We start from the raw sequence: 18,958 nt of genomic DNA on the forward strand, positions 1-18,958 counted from the left end.
ATATTTTACCCCAGCTGTTTAAGGTTTCGTTACCCTGTTTTTGATATGTCCTGCATTCTTTCTTTTCTCCAGCTTTTATTTGTCAAGGGAATGCCAACTGAACACAATAGTATTTTCTCATCCTGCCTCATATTCACACCTTGGAGCTACACGCTGCGATTACAGTGTTTTCTGTTAGCCATGTGCTGCCCCAGCAGGTCCTGCTTCAGGTCCTGTTTCAGTTCCTGCTTCAGGTCCTGTTTCAGTTCCTGCTTCAGGTCCTGTTTCAGGTCCTGCTTCAGGTCCTGTTTCAGGTCCTGCTTCAGGTCCTGCTTCAGTTCCTGCCTCAGGTCCTGCTTCAGGTCCTGCTTCAGGTCCTGCTTCAGTTACTCTAGGGTCTGTTTTCAGAAGGTTCAGAGAGACTGTTACTGCCACTCTTGTACCTTCCCTAAAGGCCCAGGGATTTGAACTGGAAACCTTCCACACATCAACCTGACTATAGACCATTGTCAGGGGTTAAATTATAATAATAATAATAATATTGTGGGGAAAATATTGTAAAAAAATAGTATACTAATGGCGCGTTTCCACTGCAGCACGGAGCTCGCTTTAAGCGTGCCGAGAAGTGTGGGGCCCGTTTTTGGTTGCGTTTCCACTTGGCCTAGTACCGGCTAGCGGGTCCTAATTCACAGTTTTTCTGGCCCCATAAAATCGTGGTTCTAGGGCTGAGTATGCTAAACTAGAGAGAGAATCTCTGGCAAGGGGGCTACATACAACAAGATGAACATATTTGACCGTGATTTAATTGTAATACACGTTTCAAAATGATGCCGAAGTAACAACATACTGATACCGGTTAGTAAAAACCATGAATTAATGCTTTGACAAGTCTGCAGACAGACGGCAGGCGAAAAAACTTTTAAAATGCGTGTTACATCATCATGTTAAAGTAAAGGACAGCAAAGACAAAAATGATGTCATTTATTGCCAAACTCAAACAAAAGGACAAAAACAATAGTACTCCAATAAACAATAGATGGAGGGCCTGGGTTGTAAAGAAAGAACTATAAATATAATATATGTTATTATATTTTGTGAGAAGAGAAACGGCAAACAAAAACATCACTAGGTTTAATGACTCTCAAGTGACAAAAATAGTTCATCCAAACAAGATCAGAGCCCGTAATGTCCAGCTGTTTCAGTATTTGAAGGGTCTGCCTCCAGGTCTGCCCTGTGATTGGAGGGCAGAGCCAGGAACCAAACCAATCAGGATCCCGACTTGCCAGTTGAGAGAGAACGGGGCGACACATTACCTTAGGGGGAAGCCAATTGCACCTAGGAGACAGCACATCCAATAAACACAAGAGCTCATAATATAATGCAGAGTGGAGGAGACGAGGCAGGGGCTGTAACATGTATCCTAAACACATGACTTGCTACAAAAGGTAAAGGAGAGGGATGGGACTCAACCTCCACTATCAGAGACACAAATGTATATAGAGTGACGGATATAAAACCTCGGAGCATCACCCATCAAAAGAACAGTTTGATAGCATAATGAACTAGAGAATGCAATTCCTGAAGAAATTGCTAGTGGGAATGCTTTATGCTGAAAATCTGACGCTAAACTGCTATGCTGAAATGTAATGTGTAAGAAGAAAGTGAAGAATTTAGATTGAAATTATACATGAACACTGAGGGCTTGAATGTGTGATGACACCCCATAATACGCTTAGATGCGTTGATGGCGACATCGTTACCAAACCTGTGAAGTTTTGGGGCGTTTGGAGCAGTTTCACTGAAGTTATGAGAAAGCCGTGTTTCATGGCAACGGCATTTGAAGAAATCTCAAAACTGTCCCGTAGATGTGTTCACGGCTGGACTGCTAGCACACATGTGAAGTTTGAGCACTTTTTTAACATCATAGGAGTTATAGCGACATCATGTTTTATGGCGAGGGATGCGTTTCCATGGAAACGGCACATGGTGGGATCTCAGATTTGGCGTAGAGCTGTTGAGGCATGGACCGGTGATATACAAGTGAAGATTGGGGGACGATTGGACCGTGTCAATTGGACTTACAGCGACATCGTGTTTCATGGCGAGCAGTCCAGCCGTGAAGACATCTACGGGACAGTTTTGAGATTTCTCCAAATGCCGTTGCCATGGCAACACAATGCTCGCCATGAACCACGGCTTTCTCATAACTTCAGTGAAAATACTCCAAACAGCCCAGAACTTCACAGGTTTGGTAATGATGTAGCCATCAACGCATCTAAGCGTAGTATGGGGTGTCATCAAATGCCATTGCCATGGCGACAGATCATTCGCCATCAAGTTAGTTCAAAAGTTTGCAGTTCGAATATTCTGCTGTTTTTCCAAGCCTTTTTACTTTATTTTCTCATCACACATTCAAGCCCCCAGTGTTCATGTATCATTTCAATCTAAATTCTTCACTTTCTTCTTACACATTACATTTCAGCATAGCAGTTTAGCATCAGCTTTTCAGCATAAAGCATTCCCACTCAGAGGTCGCGTTAACAATGACGGAAAAATCTGAAAGCAGTTCGTCATTTTGACAGATTAGAACACAACTCGGAACAGCGCCAAAATGTCCACCAGCGGCCCACATTATATTACATCCTTAGTGGCCAGGTCCACTGAGGGCGATCTACTGTACTCTACTGTAGTCTGTAACTATTACTATTTAGTCATTCACACCCCTGTCCAGTTGGTGGCGAGTGTGTGTATATTAAGTAGCTATTGTCTAGTCTAGTCTGTCACGGAAGCTGATCGACCGAAGCTTTTTTAATAAACCCAGTAATTGTGATGGTGTGGATAAACGAGGTAAAAAAAGAGGGATTGATGCGGTGGAAGATGAAGGACAAGCCAGTAAGACTAAAACTGACAGCGTTCAGCCAGCGGCGGAGGGTCAAGCAAGTGGCAAGGAGTTCAAGCGGGAGTACCGGGTTCAGTGGGAGCAAGAGTTTAAGTGGCTGAGGAGGGAAGATGGCAAAATGTTCTGCGACATCTGTAGAAAAGCTAAAATGAGTAACGGATTTGTCCGAGGGTGCATGACGATGCAGAAATCAGCGTTCAGGCTTGGCTACAGCAGGTCAATTGAGTTGTTCTTGTAAATGTTTTGTTCATATTTTGATTGTAATTGTCTCATTTAAAACGATGGCATTGTTCATATTTGCCTGTTTAGGCACAATGGTCACGGTGTTTTTAGCGGCCTCTGCCCCCCTCTGCTGTGCTGTCAGTGCAGGAACAAATAAATCATTCATGTTCGTGTTGACATGAAAAGTGACCACACGGTCGGTGTCTCTGTTCATCTTTTTGTTTCTCCATGCCCTTAAAGGTTCTGTATGAATCATTAAAAAAAAAAGAATGAATGAACATTTGCTGCTTAGTACCCAAACATAAATATTAAACATGTCTCATCTCATCATTAAAACTCTTAAAAAACTTTTATCAAATAAAATGACGGGTAATAATGGATTATGATGGAAATGTTACGATCCTGTCCTGTTGGAAAGTATGAAGGAACAGTTAGCAGTTGAAGTCGCATGAAGATTTTGAAGATTTTTCAAGTCTGAAGATTTTCTCCATTGACTTCAATGTTAAAAATGTGATGAATTATGGGATGTATCTCTGGAATTATTAAAGTTATGAATGAGAAAAGTAATAGCCATCGATTGCCGACCGAGCTGAACGTTTTGATGTTTGAACGGAGTTTCTGCGATGTTCACTGCGGGAGTAGAAGAGGGCCAACATTTCGGCGGAATAATAAACTTTTCGTCCGTAGAATAACAGATAGTGGGAATGCTGAATCAGCATTCCCACTGAATAAAGAGTCATAATCTAAAGGCTGCTACGGAGTTCTATCCCGGTGTAAAGGGCACTGATAGTAGTTATTGGTATTAATCAGAAGAAGTAGATGGACCTTTATCAGTTTCCACTGTGTCATATACGCACATGCGTTTTATACAGGTACATACAGTACACACAGTACACACTTTTTACAAATACACACACAGTTACACATGCACATGCAGTTGAGAGGTCAGAGCGGAGGCAGCCAGTCTAGCCGGCGCCAGTGAGCAGTTGGGGGTTCGATGCCTTGCTCAAGGACACTTCGGTAGTGGCCCAGGAGGTGAACTGGCTCCTCTCCAGTCCACTCTCCGTATTTGTTGGTCCGATCGGGACGTGAACTGGCGACATCTTTTTGGTTATAATCGTTTGAAATGATGTTTACCTTTCTTTAGCAAAATTGTTAGAATTTGGAAATTGAAAATGGCACCACGATGGATTTTTGAAAAGGTGTGTATATTGTAATATTGTAAGATGTAAATGACATCCCTCAGCACAGAGCCCCCAGACATGGCTATTACAGTCCTATTGAATCTAAAGCACTTGTTAACAAACAACTGCAAAGGGGGAAAAGTGTATAATTGTTATGACATCACACAGGCAAAACAGATGTACTCCTCTGCAACAGCAAACAATGTCAAACGATGCTTTCCCCAGAAAAACTCCACTTAACTGGCATCTTGATGGGGGTCCATTTCTCCTGCTGATGGATGGGGAGCAGTTAATGCTGTGGGCCTGGAGCGGGGGGGCAGTGACCTCCATCAGCACCAACAATCAGATACAGTACACATCTGATCATTTCTCCGACAACCCTGCTTGCAAAACAGCATTAAAAAAGACTCAGACGGGGATCGGCCCGGCGAATAACCCCCTCCCCCTCTGTGAGAGATAAGAGTTCTTAGAGGGTCCCTCACCCACATGTGAGGAAGCTGGGAGTGCGATCGCATCAGAGGGCGATACAGACGCTGACAAACGAGGATTTAATTGCAAGATGGTTTTTTCTTTTTTCTTTACCCTCTGCTTTTGAGGGCAGTGGTGTTGCCATGGTGACAATGCTACACAACAGATGCTGGTGTTCATTTTATAACTGTTCCCTTTTGAATTATTAGTGGGCAAACAAAACACAATATAACTGTTATTAGCCACATGGTTAGTAATACAATATGTATCCATTCAAAGTGTGTGTGTTTTACTCACATCAATCTGTTTGCATATTGTGGCATACTCTGCTTCCCTTTTGGGGACAACACGTAAGCTACCGTAACATAAATAATGACATTTTAGGGTGAATATTTATATTTAACTTGAATTTAGGGTTAGCTCGCATTGCTACATTTCTTTTAGAAAGTCAAATTTAAAGTGTGTGAGCCTAGTTAACTTTTAATACACAATTACCGTACACAATTTGCCTTTCAACAAATTGGAGAAACTAAATTGAATAAAATAGCCTGTTTGCTAATTTGCTGAATCCACTTTGGACTGCAGTGGCACAGACATGCCACGAAAGTAACACAATGTTGACTCGAGGCAAATTCAGGACTGAAAAAGAATATACGGAAGTATGAGTTCCAGGGTAGGATTTTCAAGGCGGCCATGCCATAGATATATATAAACACTAGATGACTCACCCGCGCTGCTGGCCAATGGAGACCGACGTTGCCACTTGGCCGCCATCTTGCTACAGGGAGTTCTCTCATTCATAACATTATGGTTTACTATTTAAATAACCATATCTTGCTCAATTTTCAACCAATTTTCAAACGGTTTAGTTTTTTATAAACATCAAAGATGTAGTTATGATACTGCATACTTATAATCATGGACTTTCATATGAAAATAACATTAATCAGATAAAGCAATAGCTATACACACACACACACAAGGTATTTATATTAAATATTTGCCGGTGTATATATTTCCATTTATTTTATTATATTGTTAATATTTAAAATAAATTATAAAATTAAAATACATTTATATTTTATATATACAAATCGGTCTCATGTTACCACTCTGTAAGCCAAGAGTTGTTAATTTAGCAATGCCTTAGCTTTAAGAACAGGGACACAACTAATGACAATAGCATATGTTGGTATATTATTTAGATATTCACACCTTTATCAGAAGAACCAAACAAACATAAAATGTGCTCACAGACAGGCCAGTTCTGTCTAATTTATCACAATTATTTTTGACATGAGATCTTCATATAGACTGCAGACAGACAGACTGCGGTGATTAGAGCATCCGTGGGCTGCACAAAAGTCCGGCATAGTCAGGTACTTCTGTAAACACAAAGCCAGCAAATTCCTGTATCATAATGCAAGATGTTTTTAACAAGCCAAACCACTTGGAAGAAATCATGTGTAACTTAAGTTGTGTTGAAAAGAAAGAGCAGTTCTGCCTCTCCCACTGGTGTAAAGTTGCTGGGTCAACTTTGTAATACTAGGTCTCACTGACAGCCTCTTGTTATTAGCCAGCTAATAAATACAACCACATACACAAAGAAAAGCTGCAATTTCAACATGTCCAAGCATCCTGTATCATAGCCATGCTAATCATGTTTATAATAAACCAAACCGTTTGTAAATCAGTCAAGATTTCAGTGAGTTAAGAGTATTTTTGTGCAGATCACTCACCTTACAATAGCTACCAGAACGCGAATCAGAGTAACTGTTAACTGTAGCAAGATGGCGGCCGGTCAGCTACGCTGGAAAATCTCCCATGAGCCATCTAGTGTTTATATATATCTATGGTCGTAGCCCCTCGGTCTGGCTGTTATGCCCCACAAATAATTGTACGTCCTACGGCCACCATGGCCTGTGTGCCCCTGATACTGTTAAAATCTCGAAGTTGCTTTAAAAGCAACAGAACAGTGTTTTCTGAACTGCATTATGCTGCGTTCACAACGGACGTGATGCGAATATTCTCATCACTCACCGCTGGAGTTTCACCGCGGCTGTCAGCTGTGTTTACTCCTGTCATTCAAACAGGACGCGCTGGAGAGGGGGCGGGGCTTATTTCCATGTAAATACTGTGGTGGAAAACAACTACGACAAAATGAACATATTTTACCGTGATTTAATTGTAATACATCAAAATGATGCCGAAGTAACTAAATACTGATACCGGTTAGTAAAAAACATGAATTAATACTTTGACAAGTCTGCAGACAAGCGAAAAACCTTTTAAAATGCGTGTTTTCTGAATGGATCAATCAGGCTAAACTAACCTGTAGCTGCTCCGTCCACACTCACAACAACGTCCTAAAGACAGAATTAAAGCAGCGATTGTATTCGCCATGACAGTCTGTAGACTCTCGTGTACACACACACACACACACACACACACACACACACACACACTTCACTGTGCACTGCTGAATGATGTATGTGCAGAGTTTGACCCTTGAAGGCTGTTTCTTCTGCTCTGAAATGGAATATATTTGTTACATATTAATAGAATTTTTGATTTGATTTTTGATTCTTGAATGGGAGAAGTAGTATATGGTAAACATACCAAATACTAATTATTCAAAGTAAAGCATTTTATTTTATATACGGTAATACTAAGGAGGCATAGGCCTATATGATGATATCATGTTTGACATTATTGATATTAAAAAAGTGATTTGTTTTCCATGTCATTCGTGTGTTTTTCTTATAAAAAAAGTGAAGTTATTTATTTGTAAGCTCCAAATCCAAATGTTTCCCTCAATGGCCTTTGTGCCCTGGCATGTGGCCTTTGCGCCCTGAAAAAGTGTGTGTGTGTGTGTGTGTGTGTGTGTGTGTGTGTGTGTGTGTGTGTGTGTGTGTGTGTGTGTGTGTGTGTGTGTGTGTGTGTGTGTGTGTGTGTGTGTGTGTGTGTGTGTGTGTGTGTGTGTGTGTGTGTGTGTGTGTGTGTGTGTGTGTGTGTGTGTGTGTGTGTAGGGCCAGCTATTACAGGAAGGGGGGGCGGGCCATGCTGCCAGTCAAGTGGATGCCGCCTGAAGCCTTCATGGAGGGCATCTTCACGTCTAAAACAGACACGTGGTGAGTCCCTCACACTTCTCTCTCACTCCTATATCTCACATACTTCCTGTTTCACCTTCCTCTGTCCTTCAACACTTCTGATCCTGTGGCATATGTTAAATTCTCCATCTTGTCTCTATCTCAGTCTTGTCCTCTGCGCTCATCCTTTACAGCTCTGAAGATGCTTTTAATGTATGACTTGCTTTAATGTATGACTTGCTTGTCCTGAGATCCTCCCCCCCCCTCTCGCTCCCCCTCCCTGTGATTGATGTGTCCTCTTTTTACCTGCAGGTCCTTCGGGGTTCTGCTGTGGGAGATCTTCTCATTGGGCTACATGCCGTATCCAAGTCGTAGTAACCAGGAAGTGTTGGAGTTTGTGACCAATGGCGGAAGAATGGACCCACCCAAAAACTGCCCTGGGCCTGTGTAAGAGCTGATCTGAATTCATTCAAGTGCTTCACATGCCTGCAGGGAAAATGTGATCCCACGAGGTCTACTTAAACTCCTCCAAAACATAAACCTGCTAGAAGGACGCTGAGTTGCACATAAAGCATACGTAGTGTTAGGGTTGGATCACTGGAGGCCAAATCATATGGAATTATCACGATACTTAAGTCAAAATAACATATGTTTCCATTTAAAGCAACGTGGCATATCATGACTATTGCGATAAAACAAAACAAAAATGCTAACAGTACAATTTTACATTTTATTTTTATTTAATGAGATCCAATTTACGGAATGTGTTTGAGATCTGACTTCTTTCTCCAAAAACACCATCTTAACGTTGACCAACTTCCAGCCAAGCCCGTTGACGTCATCCGAAAAAATGTAACGCCATCTAGTGGACAGAAAAAGCAAGGAATTGAATTAGAATTTGCAATTGTAATGATTTATTTAATAAAAGATTGACCGTGGAAGCTGTGTATCAATACAACATTGTGAGGCAAACATCACGATGCTGTATTGATCCCTAACCCGACACAGTATAAGAAATGAAAATGAAAACATAGAGGCAGACATGAAAGGCTCAGATGTGTTGCTGATATTCACACGTAAACAAGTCGGGACCTAGGAGGCATGAGAAAATTAGATGAGATGACTTTCAATATGGAAACCACATCAACACTTCTCTTTCATGTTGCTTCCCACTTTGGAAGAAGTGCCGGGTAGCTGATAGAGAGCTTTCAAAATGTTTTGATATCAGACTGTATTTTTCCCTTCAGACACCGCCTCTGCTGCCAACTCTATTATCAAAGCTATACGGGCAGATGCACACACACATTTCCTGGCTCTCCAATATACATATTGGAGCCACACCTTAGCCTCTCGGTGATTTCATACCTGCAGCTTTCCAGATATCCTTATATCCTGTTGCAATCTGCCTTTTCAGTTCCACGAAAATGTTTCTTAGTTATTTGTTCACTTCTCTGATGAGTATGTTCCAGGGTTAGTTTATCTTCTTCTTCAGCATGTGTTCTTGTCCCTGTGTGTTTCTTCAGATACCGCATCATGACTCAGAGCTGGCAGCATCAGCCTGAAGACAGGCCCAACTTCTCCACCATCCTGGAGAGAATAGACTACTGCCTGCAGGTAACCAATCAGAGCACTGTGGGATCTCTATCTTTACGTATTACTCCAAGCCTGTATCGGAGTTCTGTAAAGGATAACCCAAGATAGGTGCTTAAGGAGCTTCATCAAAACATGTTTCTGAATTCAAAGATGACTTGTTGTTAATCTATTTAGTGTTACTGATCAATCTTACCCCACTTTGGGAGTCACAATTACATTGAACATATCAAATATCAGCTGTGTAGGAGTCTACCTGTGGAGACTCAGGACCCTTATGATAAGCTCCCGTTTCAGAGGGAGAGCACTAAAGAGCATGCTGCTTTACACTTCAACAGTCCACCAGCTAACTGGAACTACTGAGCTAACTAGCTAGCTAGGTGTTAATGACCGGTCTGAAGAAGATGTCATGCATCTTGAAATGTTGCTTTTTTAGGACAATAAAAAGACGCGGTTCACTTTCTCTCTATTCAACACCTGAAATGTATTCAGAGTGGTGCATCACATGGGAGACTTTGAGCCTGGGTACATACAGCAGCTATGGGCAAACTAAGAAGAGTGATAGTTCACCAGCAGCACACTGACGCTTTATTATTATAGATCTCTCACCTTAGCCTCTGATATCCCCCTCTTTAGGACCCTGACGTGGTGACCATGCCGCTGCCTGTAGAGTATGGACCTGTCCCAGAAGAGGAGGAGCGGGACCCCTCGGCTCCGACGGTGCTGGTGAACGCCCCGGTGCATGATGGGGAGGTCCAGCAGCCCCCTCCCTCCTATCCTACAGGAGACCCCCTGAGACGGGGGGAGCACAGCGCAGAGACGAGCGCAGCATTGGAGGCTAAAGCACAGACGTCGCCCCCCCCCTACCTTCACCAGCAGCCTCACACGCAGATCGCCATGACAACCAGCAACACAGTCACCTCCACAGCCGCCTCTACGCTCACTGCCAAGGGCCCGCACATCCCCCTCCAGCACGGCCCTGAGGGGGGGCACATCAACCTGGCGTTCACCCAGGGTCAGCCGCAGGAGAAGGAGGGCCCCAACGGGAATAGCACCACCCTGTGGAACCCCACCTACGGGTCCTGGTTCCTGCAGCAGAGGAAGCAGCAGCAGCAGCAGCAGCAGAGGCAGGGGGGTGTGGGGGCTGCAGGAGAGGGCAGCGGCAGGGTCCCGGGGGAGGGGCAGGAGCATGTGGGCCGGACCGTGGCTGAGGTGGCGGGGGCCCTGGGGCTGCAGCACCAGCAGCAGCACCAGCAGCAGCTCCAGCAGCAGCAGCTCCAGCAGCACCACCTGCAGATGCTGCACCACCAACAGCAGCAGCAGCAGCAGGGTCTCTGCAGGCCTCTGCTGCCCCCGCCCCCCCCTCCCGCTGCCCAGTCCCCTCTGCTCTTAGATTCGGCCGCGCTGCCCCCGGTCCCCCTCTACAGACTGAGGCGGTTCCCCTGTGGGAACATCGGCTATGGCTACCAGGAGCAGGGCCTGCCGCTGGAGGCCGTGCTCCCTAACCCCCCTGCGGCCCCCCAGCCCCAGCAGGGCCTCTCCATGGCCTCCGCCCACCAGAGGGGGGCTTCAGTGACCCTGGGTCGCTCGGGTTTGTCCGAGGATAGCCGTCCGCTCCTGGTTACCATGGGGACAGTACAGGACCCCCGGCTGCCCAGGATGGAGGGCCACAACGCCACCGTGCTTTAGCCCACATGCCTGTACTCTTTTTCCACACTGTACAGACAGAGACCCTTTTACACCCCCTACCGTCCCACCATGTTGGTTCCTCCCTCCAGGCGTGGCTGAGCATCTGGATAGAGCCTCAGAACCTAGAGCTGTGTTCGGATCCCCGTCGGATGTAAGCACAGCAGAGAAATAGAAACAACAGGATGCAGAATGTAGAGCAAATGCTAGTTTTAAGAATTCAAAAAATGTATTTTTTCAATGCTGGAGGGATCACGAGTGAGTGAGACGCACGTGGAGAGAGAGCAGGAGCTCGTGTTCCTCAGAGGATGTCTCTGCTGTGAGAATGGATTATTAGGAGGGTTCAAATCTCTATATTTTGCCAAACTTCAAACTTTCAGTCAGACTTTAGTGACCCGTCTGACTGAAGCAGTGTTGTCTCCGGCTGCAGCAACCGGTGCCCCCCCTCACACTGACCCCGACCACACGCTTTTGGAGAGCAGCAGTGTGCTCAATAACTCGTATCAGACTATTTTTCAACGATCAGACTCTGGATTACCAGACGTTTATACGAAAAAGAAAACTACTGGGGAAAAATGTGTTTGTTGGTGTTTGCTTGCCTGCTTGTTTATTTATTCATTTGTTTATTTATTATTTGGAAGTGGCTCTATACATTATTCATAAACACGCTTTCCTCAAATCCAAACAAATTCATTTTCCATCGACTGGTTTTCACTTTAAAACCCAGGGATATCTTTTTGGAAAAAAGAGAAAAGGAGAGATTGAACAGAAACACATCGACCCTAAGTGTCCTAAACGCTGTGTAACGACTGCTGAGTCACGGCCATAGACTGCATACTCGTATGCAGTCATATGGAGACTGGAGTGTGCCGCTTGGTCGCGACCTCATTCAGGGGCAGACGGATGAACACAAACACAGCGACAGAAGAACACGGCAGATTATAGCGGAGCCGCATTCAGAGTTCACCTTTGGACTCCTGGAACACTCTGCTTTGGTTCACAAGTCGCTTTGGTTCATAGAGTGCTCTGAGACCGTTGTCTTTTCTTATCGCTTTTTTTCAGTAACCTTTTATCAATTTCTTTCTTGTCACAAAAAAAAAAAAGTTTTCCCCTTTTGTGTCCAGATATAGAAACAAAGTGGATATCGCTGAATCAATCTTAACCTTCAAATCGCCATCCCAATGCACTCTACGTCTCCACATTTGCATATTTTCATCTTTTCTATCACAGGACGGCTGTTTTGGAATACAAACGAGTCTGAGTGAAGCGTTTGGATACGAACTGCTACTGCTCCACACGTGACTTCCACACACGGTGTCTGTGTTTAAAGTGTACCTTCAGTTGAATCCGTTCCATACAGTATCTGTGTGACAGCACCATGAGTTGATGTCTCGCTAAACGACATGCGTCACGTATTTGGCCTCCTGTCAGTGTGCTGTGAAGCTGAGCAGCCGTGTGTCCGTCATGGCGCTGGTGACGGTTCAAGATAAAAGCATTCCTGTAGGCCGAGGTGAATCTTGGCCAATGAAAAGTATTGTTTGCTTCGTCTTCTGTGCATTCATTGTGTTCCTTCACAGCTCATCTCCATTGTTTGATGTAAAGACAAACTGAATCTGCACCTGTAAATGTTGTAATTATAAAGTATTGTACTATGGCTCTGTTAAAAGCTGTAAATTGCCCTTCAGATGACATTCGCCAAAATGAATAAATTACTATATAATGACCGTTAGTCTGTGTGCACTCTTTAGGATCTGGGCCACATTCATTATAACGGAAGTGCGACTGCTGATTACATTCTTGAAACACAGCCATCAATCACAGTTTAGTGTAAAATTAGTAGTGTTTTTCTTCTTTAACTTTGATGTAATAGGGCTGTAGAATGCAACATCATTGATATTCTGACAGCAGTTGTTTAACCCTCCTGTTGTCTTCGGGTCAAATCTGACCGATGTACTACTTTCATCAATCAGAACTTTTTTGTTTTACATTCAATTGCATTAAGGCTTTATGACATCCTTCACAGTAGTATTTGAACATATACAATTGCTGATCACCACTTTCATTGAATTTTGGATGATTTAGTCAACTTTGATGGTGTTCCCGGTCAAAAATGACCACCATAAAGAAAAGGAATTAGTAACCATCCGGATCCGATAAAAAACACACACACACAAACACCAACCTTGAGACCTCAGAAATCGGGAGCATTTCAATACCACACTACAGGAAAGGAGTGAGCAGAGGGGAGAGTTGTCGATTCTTGTTCTGTTTTCTGTGATATATTTTACTCACCCTCAGTTGCGCGCGCTATTAAAGAGACGCGCTACCTGGAAACCAAACAATGGTGTAGCTCAGGCATCCTCAAAGTACGGACTCCCGTCCGGATCCGGACCGAACCACAACTGTCTCTGGACTCTGAGCAAATTATACTTTTCATATGTATTATCTGTATTATCTGTGTTATCTGCGAGACATCGCCACAACGCAACGAGTCAAAATGATCCGCTATGTCCATAGACTGCAAACAGCGCTCATCGGACATTTATGAGAGAAAGTCTCTAATGTCCGAGTGCAAGTGAATGCAGCACAAGATGCACGTCATGTAACCCCTCCCCCGGTCCTGGCGCGAGTGTGGACTGTGGACATATGATTGGCGGCGATTTCATTTGAACAGGACGGCGCAAAACGAGAAGCATTCGGACCCAAGCACTGAAGGAATGAGGTATTTGCGGTCTACACTGACAGAGAAGAGACTGTCAGTTTGGCTGTACTCAGCATTGAATCAAAACGCACTGAAGCTGTTGATCTTAATAAGTTTGTGAGGCGTTTTGCTGAACAAAATGGTAATCGCCGCATTCAGCTGTAATACACGTCAACTTGATGCTCTGCTCACGGATGAGCATACAACACTATTAAGATGATGACCTTACGTGTGTAAATATATTTGTTTCTTTGAGGGGGTCTGCCCCCAAAAAACTTGTATGTCCTGAGAAAGTCAAATAAGACGGTGTGTAAAACTACACTGCCCAGCCAACAGAAAGTAACCACTTTGATTGAACTAGGCCAGTAGCTAAGGTCTTTCCACTGGATCATAACTGAGTATAAAATAATGCATGACTGAAGTGATGGAGACCATGTTGAAGGCAAACACAAAGAGGAAATAACAGGTCAAATCAAGCAAATCCCCCTCTCAGATTCCACAGCAACCAGAAGAACATAAATACTGGCTGGTGATTTGATTAATCAGCTTTGTGATGGAATAAAAAATGCACAGTGCATTTCCTTAGCTGTGGGTGAGTCCACTGACACCGCTGACAATGCTCAGTTGCTGGTGTTTGTGAGTTTTTATGATGAGGCAAAGGGGGAGTTTGTTGAAGATGTGTTGGCCTGACGAACCTCAGTGGACACACAAGGGGGCAAGACATTTATAAAGCAATAATGGGAATGCTGAATGAAAAAGAGTGCAGCTGCCTTTATTCAAAACTGTGCAGCTCGTACACTGCGACTCTGAGGGGTCAAGCACAGACACAATAACAATGAAAACTGCTGCATACAGATTATTTTTGTTTTTGCAACCTCGTGTTAAGAATCTTGTTGCAATTGTTTAAAAGTTTGAATGACCGTAATAAATGGACCTTTGTCTTATTGAAACATTTATTTTGGACCTTTAAGATTTGTATTTGAGTACCCCTGGTGTAGCTGTATTAAAGTCAGAGTGGAAACAGAACTGAGTAAATCTGATTATGTCAGAAATGCGGGAGAAATATGACCCTGGGAGGAAACCGGAAGAGGGCAATGAAATCGGGAGTCTCCTGCGAAAATCGGGAGGGTTGACAAGTATGCAGTGGCGGCTGGTGGAAAATATGTTTGGTGGGGCTGTTGATATAGTGAGTAAAACATTTTTTGGGAGAAATGACCCCTTAAATTAGGACTTCTGGTGATGTAATGGCGCGTTTCCAGTGCAGCGCGGAGCTCGCTTTAATGGTGCGTTCAGACCGGACGCGATGCGAATATTCGCTTCGCTCTAACGGTACGTCCACACAGCAGCTTCAGAAGAAACTTCCAACGCTTCTCTGCCTATTGACTTTGAATGCGGATGACGTCACTTTACCTCGCTTTTCGCCGAACTGCATTGTGGGGGAGCGAAGCGAAGATTTCCAGGATGTCCAGGATCTCCAGGATTCAAAAGTTGAGCAATGTTCAACTTTTGAAGCTGAGCTGGAAGCGCCAGCCAATCAAACACGTTTATGCAAATCTGACAGTAGAAGCGCTAGCCAATCAAACCGCGTGTAAGCAGGGAGAACCAGACCGCAGTTCATTTCCTCATATTCCAAACGAGAAATTACGGTAGCAAATCACCCGGTTCTTTACGACCAGAACTATTAACGGGATACAAACCGGAGGAACCAGGCATGGAGGGAGGTGGCAGAGACAGTGGGTGAAACTGGTAGGTTTTCGCCTGTTTGGGGAGTTTATATATATACATATTGCTCGCATAAAATCCCCGGGGTTTTTTGCTTTGTATGTCGGGGGCGGGAGATTCATGTGATTGGTTGTTGGTCGCATTGCTCGCAAAAAATCCCCAAGCTGTCAGACACGCCCAGCTCCAAGATTTTCAAGATTTTTGAAAAGCTGCTGTGTGGACGTACCGTAAACGCTCCTATCGCATCGCTCTAGTCGCTCGAGTTTCACCGCGGCTGCCAGCTGTGTTTACTCGCATCATTCAAACAAGACGCGCTGGCTCGGGAGCTACAACTACAACAAAATGAACATATTTTACCGTGATTAAATTGTAATACACGTTTCTAAATGATGCCGACGTAACAACATACTGATACCGGTTAGTAAAAACCATGAATTAATGCTTTGACAAGTCTGCAGACAGACGGCAGGCAAAAAACCTTTTAGAATGCTTGTTTTCTGAATGGAGCTTGGCTAAGCTAAGGTTATATACGACCGTCCACACTCACAACAACGGCCCATACAGACATAAATAAACCAGCGACTGTATTCTCCATGACACAGACAGTCTGTGGTTTGTACTTGTTTAACTTTTGTCTAGTTTCTGAACAGATCGTATCTGTCCCCGGCTGTTTGAAGAGCAAGCATGGGAAACAAAAGATAGCATTTATCTGTTTGCATCGTTTGCATCCAGCTAGCCATGTGAGAAGCCTTGTTGATACGTTGTCTTTTTCACGAGCTTGCTGTGATATATACAAATCGGGTTGGTCCGGTCCAAGGTCTTTAAGTATCAATTTATCTCCCAAACTTCTCCTTTCGAAAGGATTGGAGAGTAGCTCTTGCACGGAATTGGGTGCGGACCGAGGTCCGCCGACTCCACCTGCACACCATTCTCATCCAACTACTGCGTCACCTTGGTCACTCACGAGTCTAAAAAACAACTCACGTAAGCAACGTGGGCTCCAACGTGGGCTCCAACGTGAGCGCCCTCGTGACCAAAATATTTGACGGCGCTGATTGGCTGAAATTATGTTTTGGCGGCACAGTTTACTATTGAGACTTTTGCAACCTGCTGGTTCCTGCTGTTTCGCTCGGGGGCTCTGCCCCGTAATGATAAACTAATGCCATGGGCAAGGCCAGGCAGGAAACAGGTGACTTATCAGTAACTTTAGACATCGTAACACAATTTTAAACGAGATTTTATTGTAGATTATACATTTTAGTGATACCAATTGTATGATATTTACCTTGTTCATTAAAAATAAAAATATAAAATATATATATATTTTTTTATATATTTTTTTTAAATTACATATTTTTTTTTGTATGTGGGAAGAGGTGGGGCAGCGCCCCTAGCGCCCCTATGGGCCGGCCGCCACTGCAAGTATGACACACGCACACACTCTAGATGTGTTCAATCCATGGTCCAATCCCCCCATGTGAATCACACCTGGCAAACACAAACACACACAGAACAATGTGATACATTGTCCGCTCTTATGTGCCCATCCCCCCACATGGATCACACCTGGCAAACACAAGCAGAACAATGACACATTTCCCGCTCTTATGTGCCCACCCCCCCCACATGGATCACACCTGGCACACGCAATACATGTTCAGTGTCTATTCTTTGTATATTTACTGCAGTTGTTCATGTATACCAGTAGTCTGATACAATATTTACAGTTTGAAAGGGTGTTAAATGACATTTGGTAATGATTAATGGTTTTTGTGTCAATGTAATAGCAGTTCAAACAGGACCGGTCAAATGTGACCGCCAACACCAAAGTAAGGGGGGGGGGGGGACTAAGACAATAGGAGGGTTAAAAGTTATTGGCAACACAAACAATTGTTGACATAAAGTGGTTTTGGTAAAAGCTATAGTGGTAATGGAGGGGGGTGACTCCTGTACAACAGCTATTCAGAGCGGCATAATGCCTTTAAAATCACTAGCATTCATTATTTAGATCCATCCCACTCCTAAAAAAAAAAACCATTCAGATAATGGAAGGTGAAACAATAGTCTCCCTGACAGATGGCCTCCTTTACACGGTACAGTCTCTAGTGTATTATTTGACAGATTCCAGCTCCTTGAGCCAACATAGAGAAATCAGAATCAAGCGGCCATTAGTTATGGTCTGTATTTGTTACAAATGAGGCAGACCAGACTGTTTAATCAGGATGATTGTAGTCCTCCTGATTTTACACGTTACCATTAACCTCTGATATTGACCTCATGCCGCTCCTACAGGAGACAAAGCATCTGCTGGGTTTGATAATGAAGCGATCACAACATCAATCACCGGAACTTGCTTTTAGTGTTTACATATTGAGACGCGCCTCACAGTCATGCAGACCGTACATTTGACATCTCTGATAAAAAGATGTGTAAATATATTTTCTCTTCATGGTTTCAGCTAGCTGTATGTGGTAGATTAAAACAGTTTGAGGCTCCTATGTAAACTACCCATGTTGCACGGCAGATTTGATTTACTGCCGAGGAGCCTTCCTTTTCCTTTTCAATGTTTGACTCTATTGCCCCTTACAGGTAGAAGATAAGAAACAAACTATAATAAAAAAGAAGAAGAAAAACACAGACAGAAAACAAATGTGATAAAAGCAAATCTACAGAGACAGTGCAATGGCTCAATCAGCAGCTGTGAGATAGCCTGTGAGAGAGTACAGAAGAGAATGTGCGAACAAAAGGCCAAGAGGCGAGCACGTCTCTATAGACATTCATGAGGAGATCAAACAGGCTTAGAAAGATGGCCGACTGCTTTCCACTGACATTCAGCAAGTGTCGCCATCCCAGAATGATGTTTCCAGAGATTGCTCTCCTGCCTTGAATCCTCACACTGGAACCTGTTCAGACGACTGTAAACATCAGCTGCTCTGCTAGCTAGCTGCTCTGCTGGCTGTGGAATATCCACCCCCTCGCTGTATGGAACCTCAGTCACTGCAACAGATAGGGGAGGAGGACGATGACGTTTATAAAACACAAGTGAACACACTTCAGAAACATTCTGAAGTTGGGTTGATAAAAGATGACCTGCATCGTGGGAACAAAGATACATGCCTCGGCAGCCCCATGGCCAGGCTGTCCTAAGAGTGCTGGGGAATGAGTTTATCAGGTGGACGGTGACTTTGAATGGAGATGGAGGATGTATTTCAAAAGAGGAGGAACATTTTCAGGAGAGGTGGACGATGTATTTTTATTAGAAGTATGCAATGTTTTTGATTAGAATCAGAAAAGGTTTTTTTTAAGATTTGTTTTTAACAAAGGTGGACAATGTTCTTTAATTAAAGATGGACATTGTCTTTTTTTACAGGTGGATGCTGATTTTGAAGAGAGATTAATGTAATAATAATAATTTTTT

At 43.7% G+C, this 18,958-nt stretch overlaps 2 protein-coding genes across 3 annotated transcripts in view; one reads left to right on the top strand and one right to left on the bottom strand.

The window, feature by feature from the left end:
* Positions 1–12,648, top strand: part of LOC117468194 (ALK tyrosine kinase receptor-like) — a 547,997-nt gene extending 535,349 nt beyond the window's left edge. Inside the window, 4 exon segments of the mRNA XM_034112221.2 lie at positions 7,782–7,883; positions 8,154–8,288; positions 9,365–9,455; positions 10,068–12,648. Of these exon segments, the coding sequence (XP_033968112.1) occupies positions 7,782–7,883; positions 8,154–8,288; positions 9,365–9,455; positions 10,068–11,120 (1,381 nt within the window). The 3' untranslated portion in view covers positions 11,121–12,648.
* Positions 8,560–18,958, bottom strand: part of LOC117468193 (CAP-Gly domain-containing linker protein 4) — a 55,238-nt gene continuing 44,839 nt past the window's right edge. For both annotated transcript variants that reach the window (XM_034112220.1, XM_034112217.1), the window contains one exon: positions 8,560–8,703. In XM_034112220.1, the coding sequence (XP_033968111.1) occupies positions 8,565–8,703 (139 nt within the window). In that variant the 3' untranslated portion in view covers positions 8,560–8,564. The remainder of the gene's footprint in view (positions 8,704–18,958) is intronic.

This window comes from Pseudochaenichthys georgianus, chromosome 22 (assembly GCF_902827115.2).
Source record: "Pseudochaenichthys georgianus chromosome 22, fPseGeo1.2, whole genome shotgun sequence".
Lineage (NCBI taxonomy): Eukaryota > Metazoa > Chordata > Actinopteri > Perciformes > Channichthyidae > Pseudochaenichthys > Pseudochaenichthys georgianus.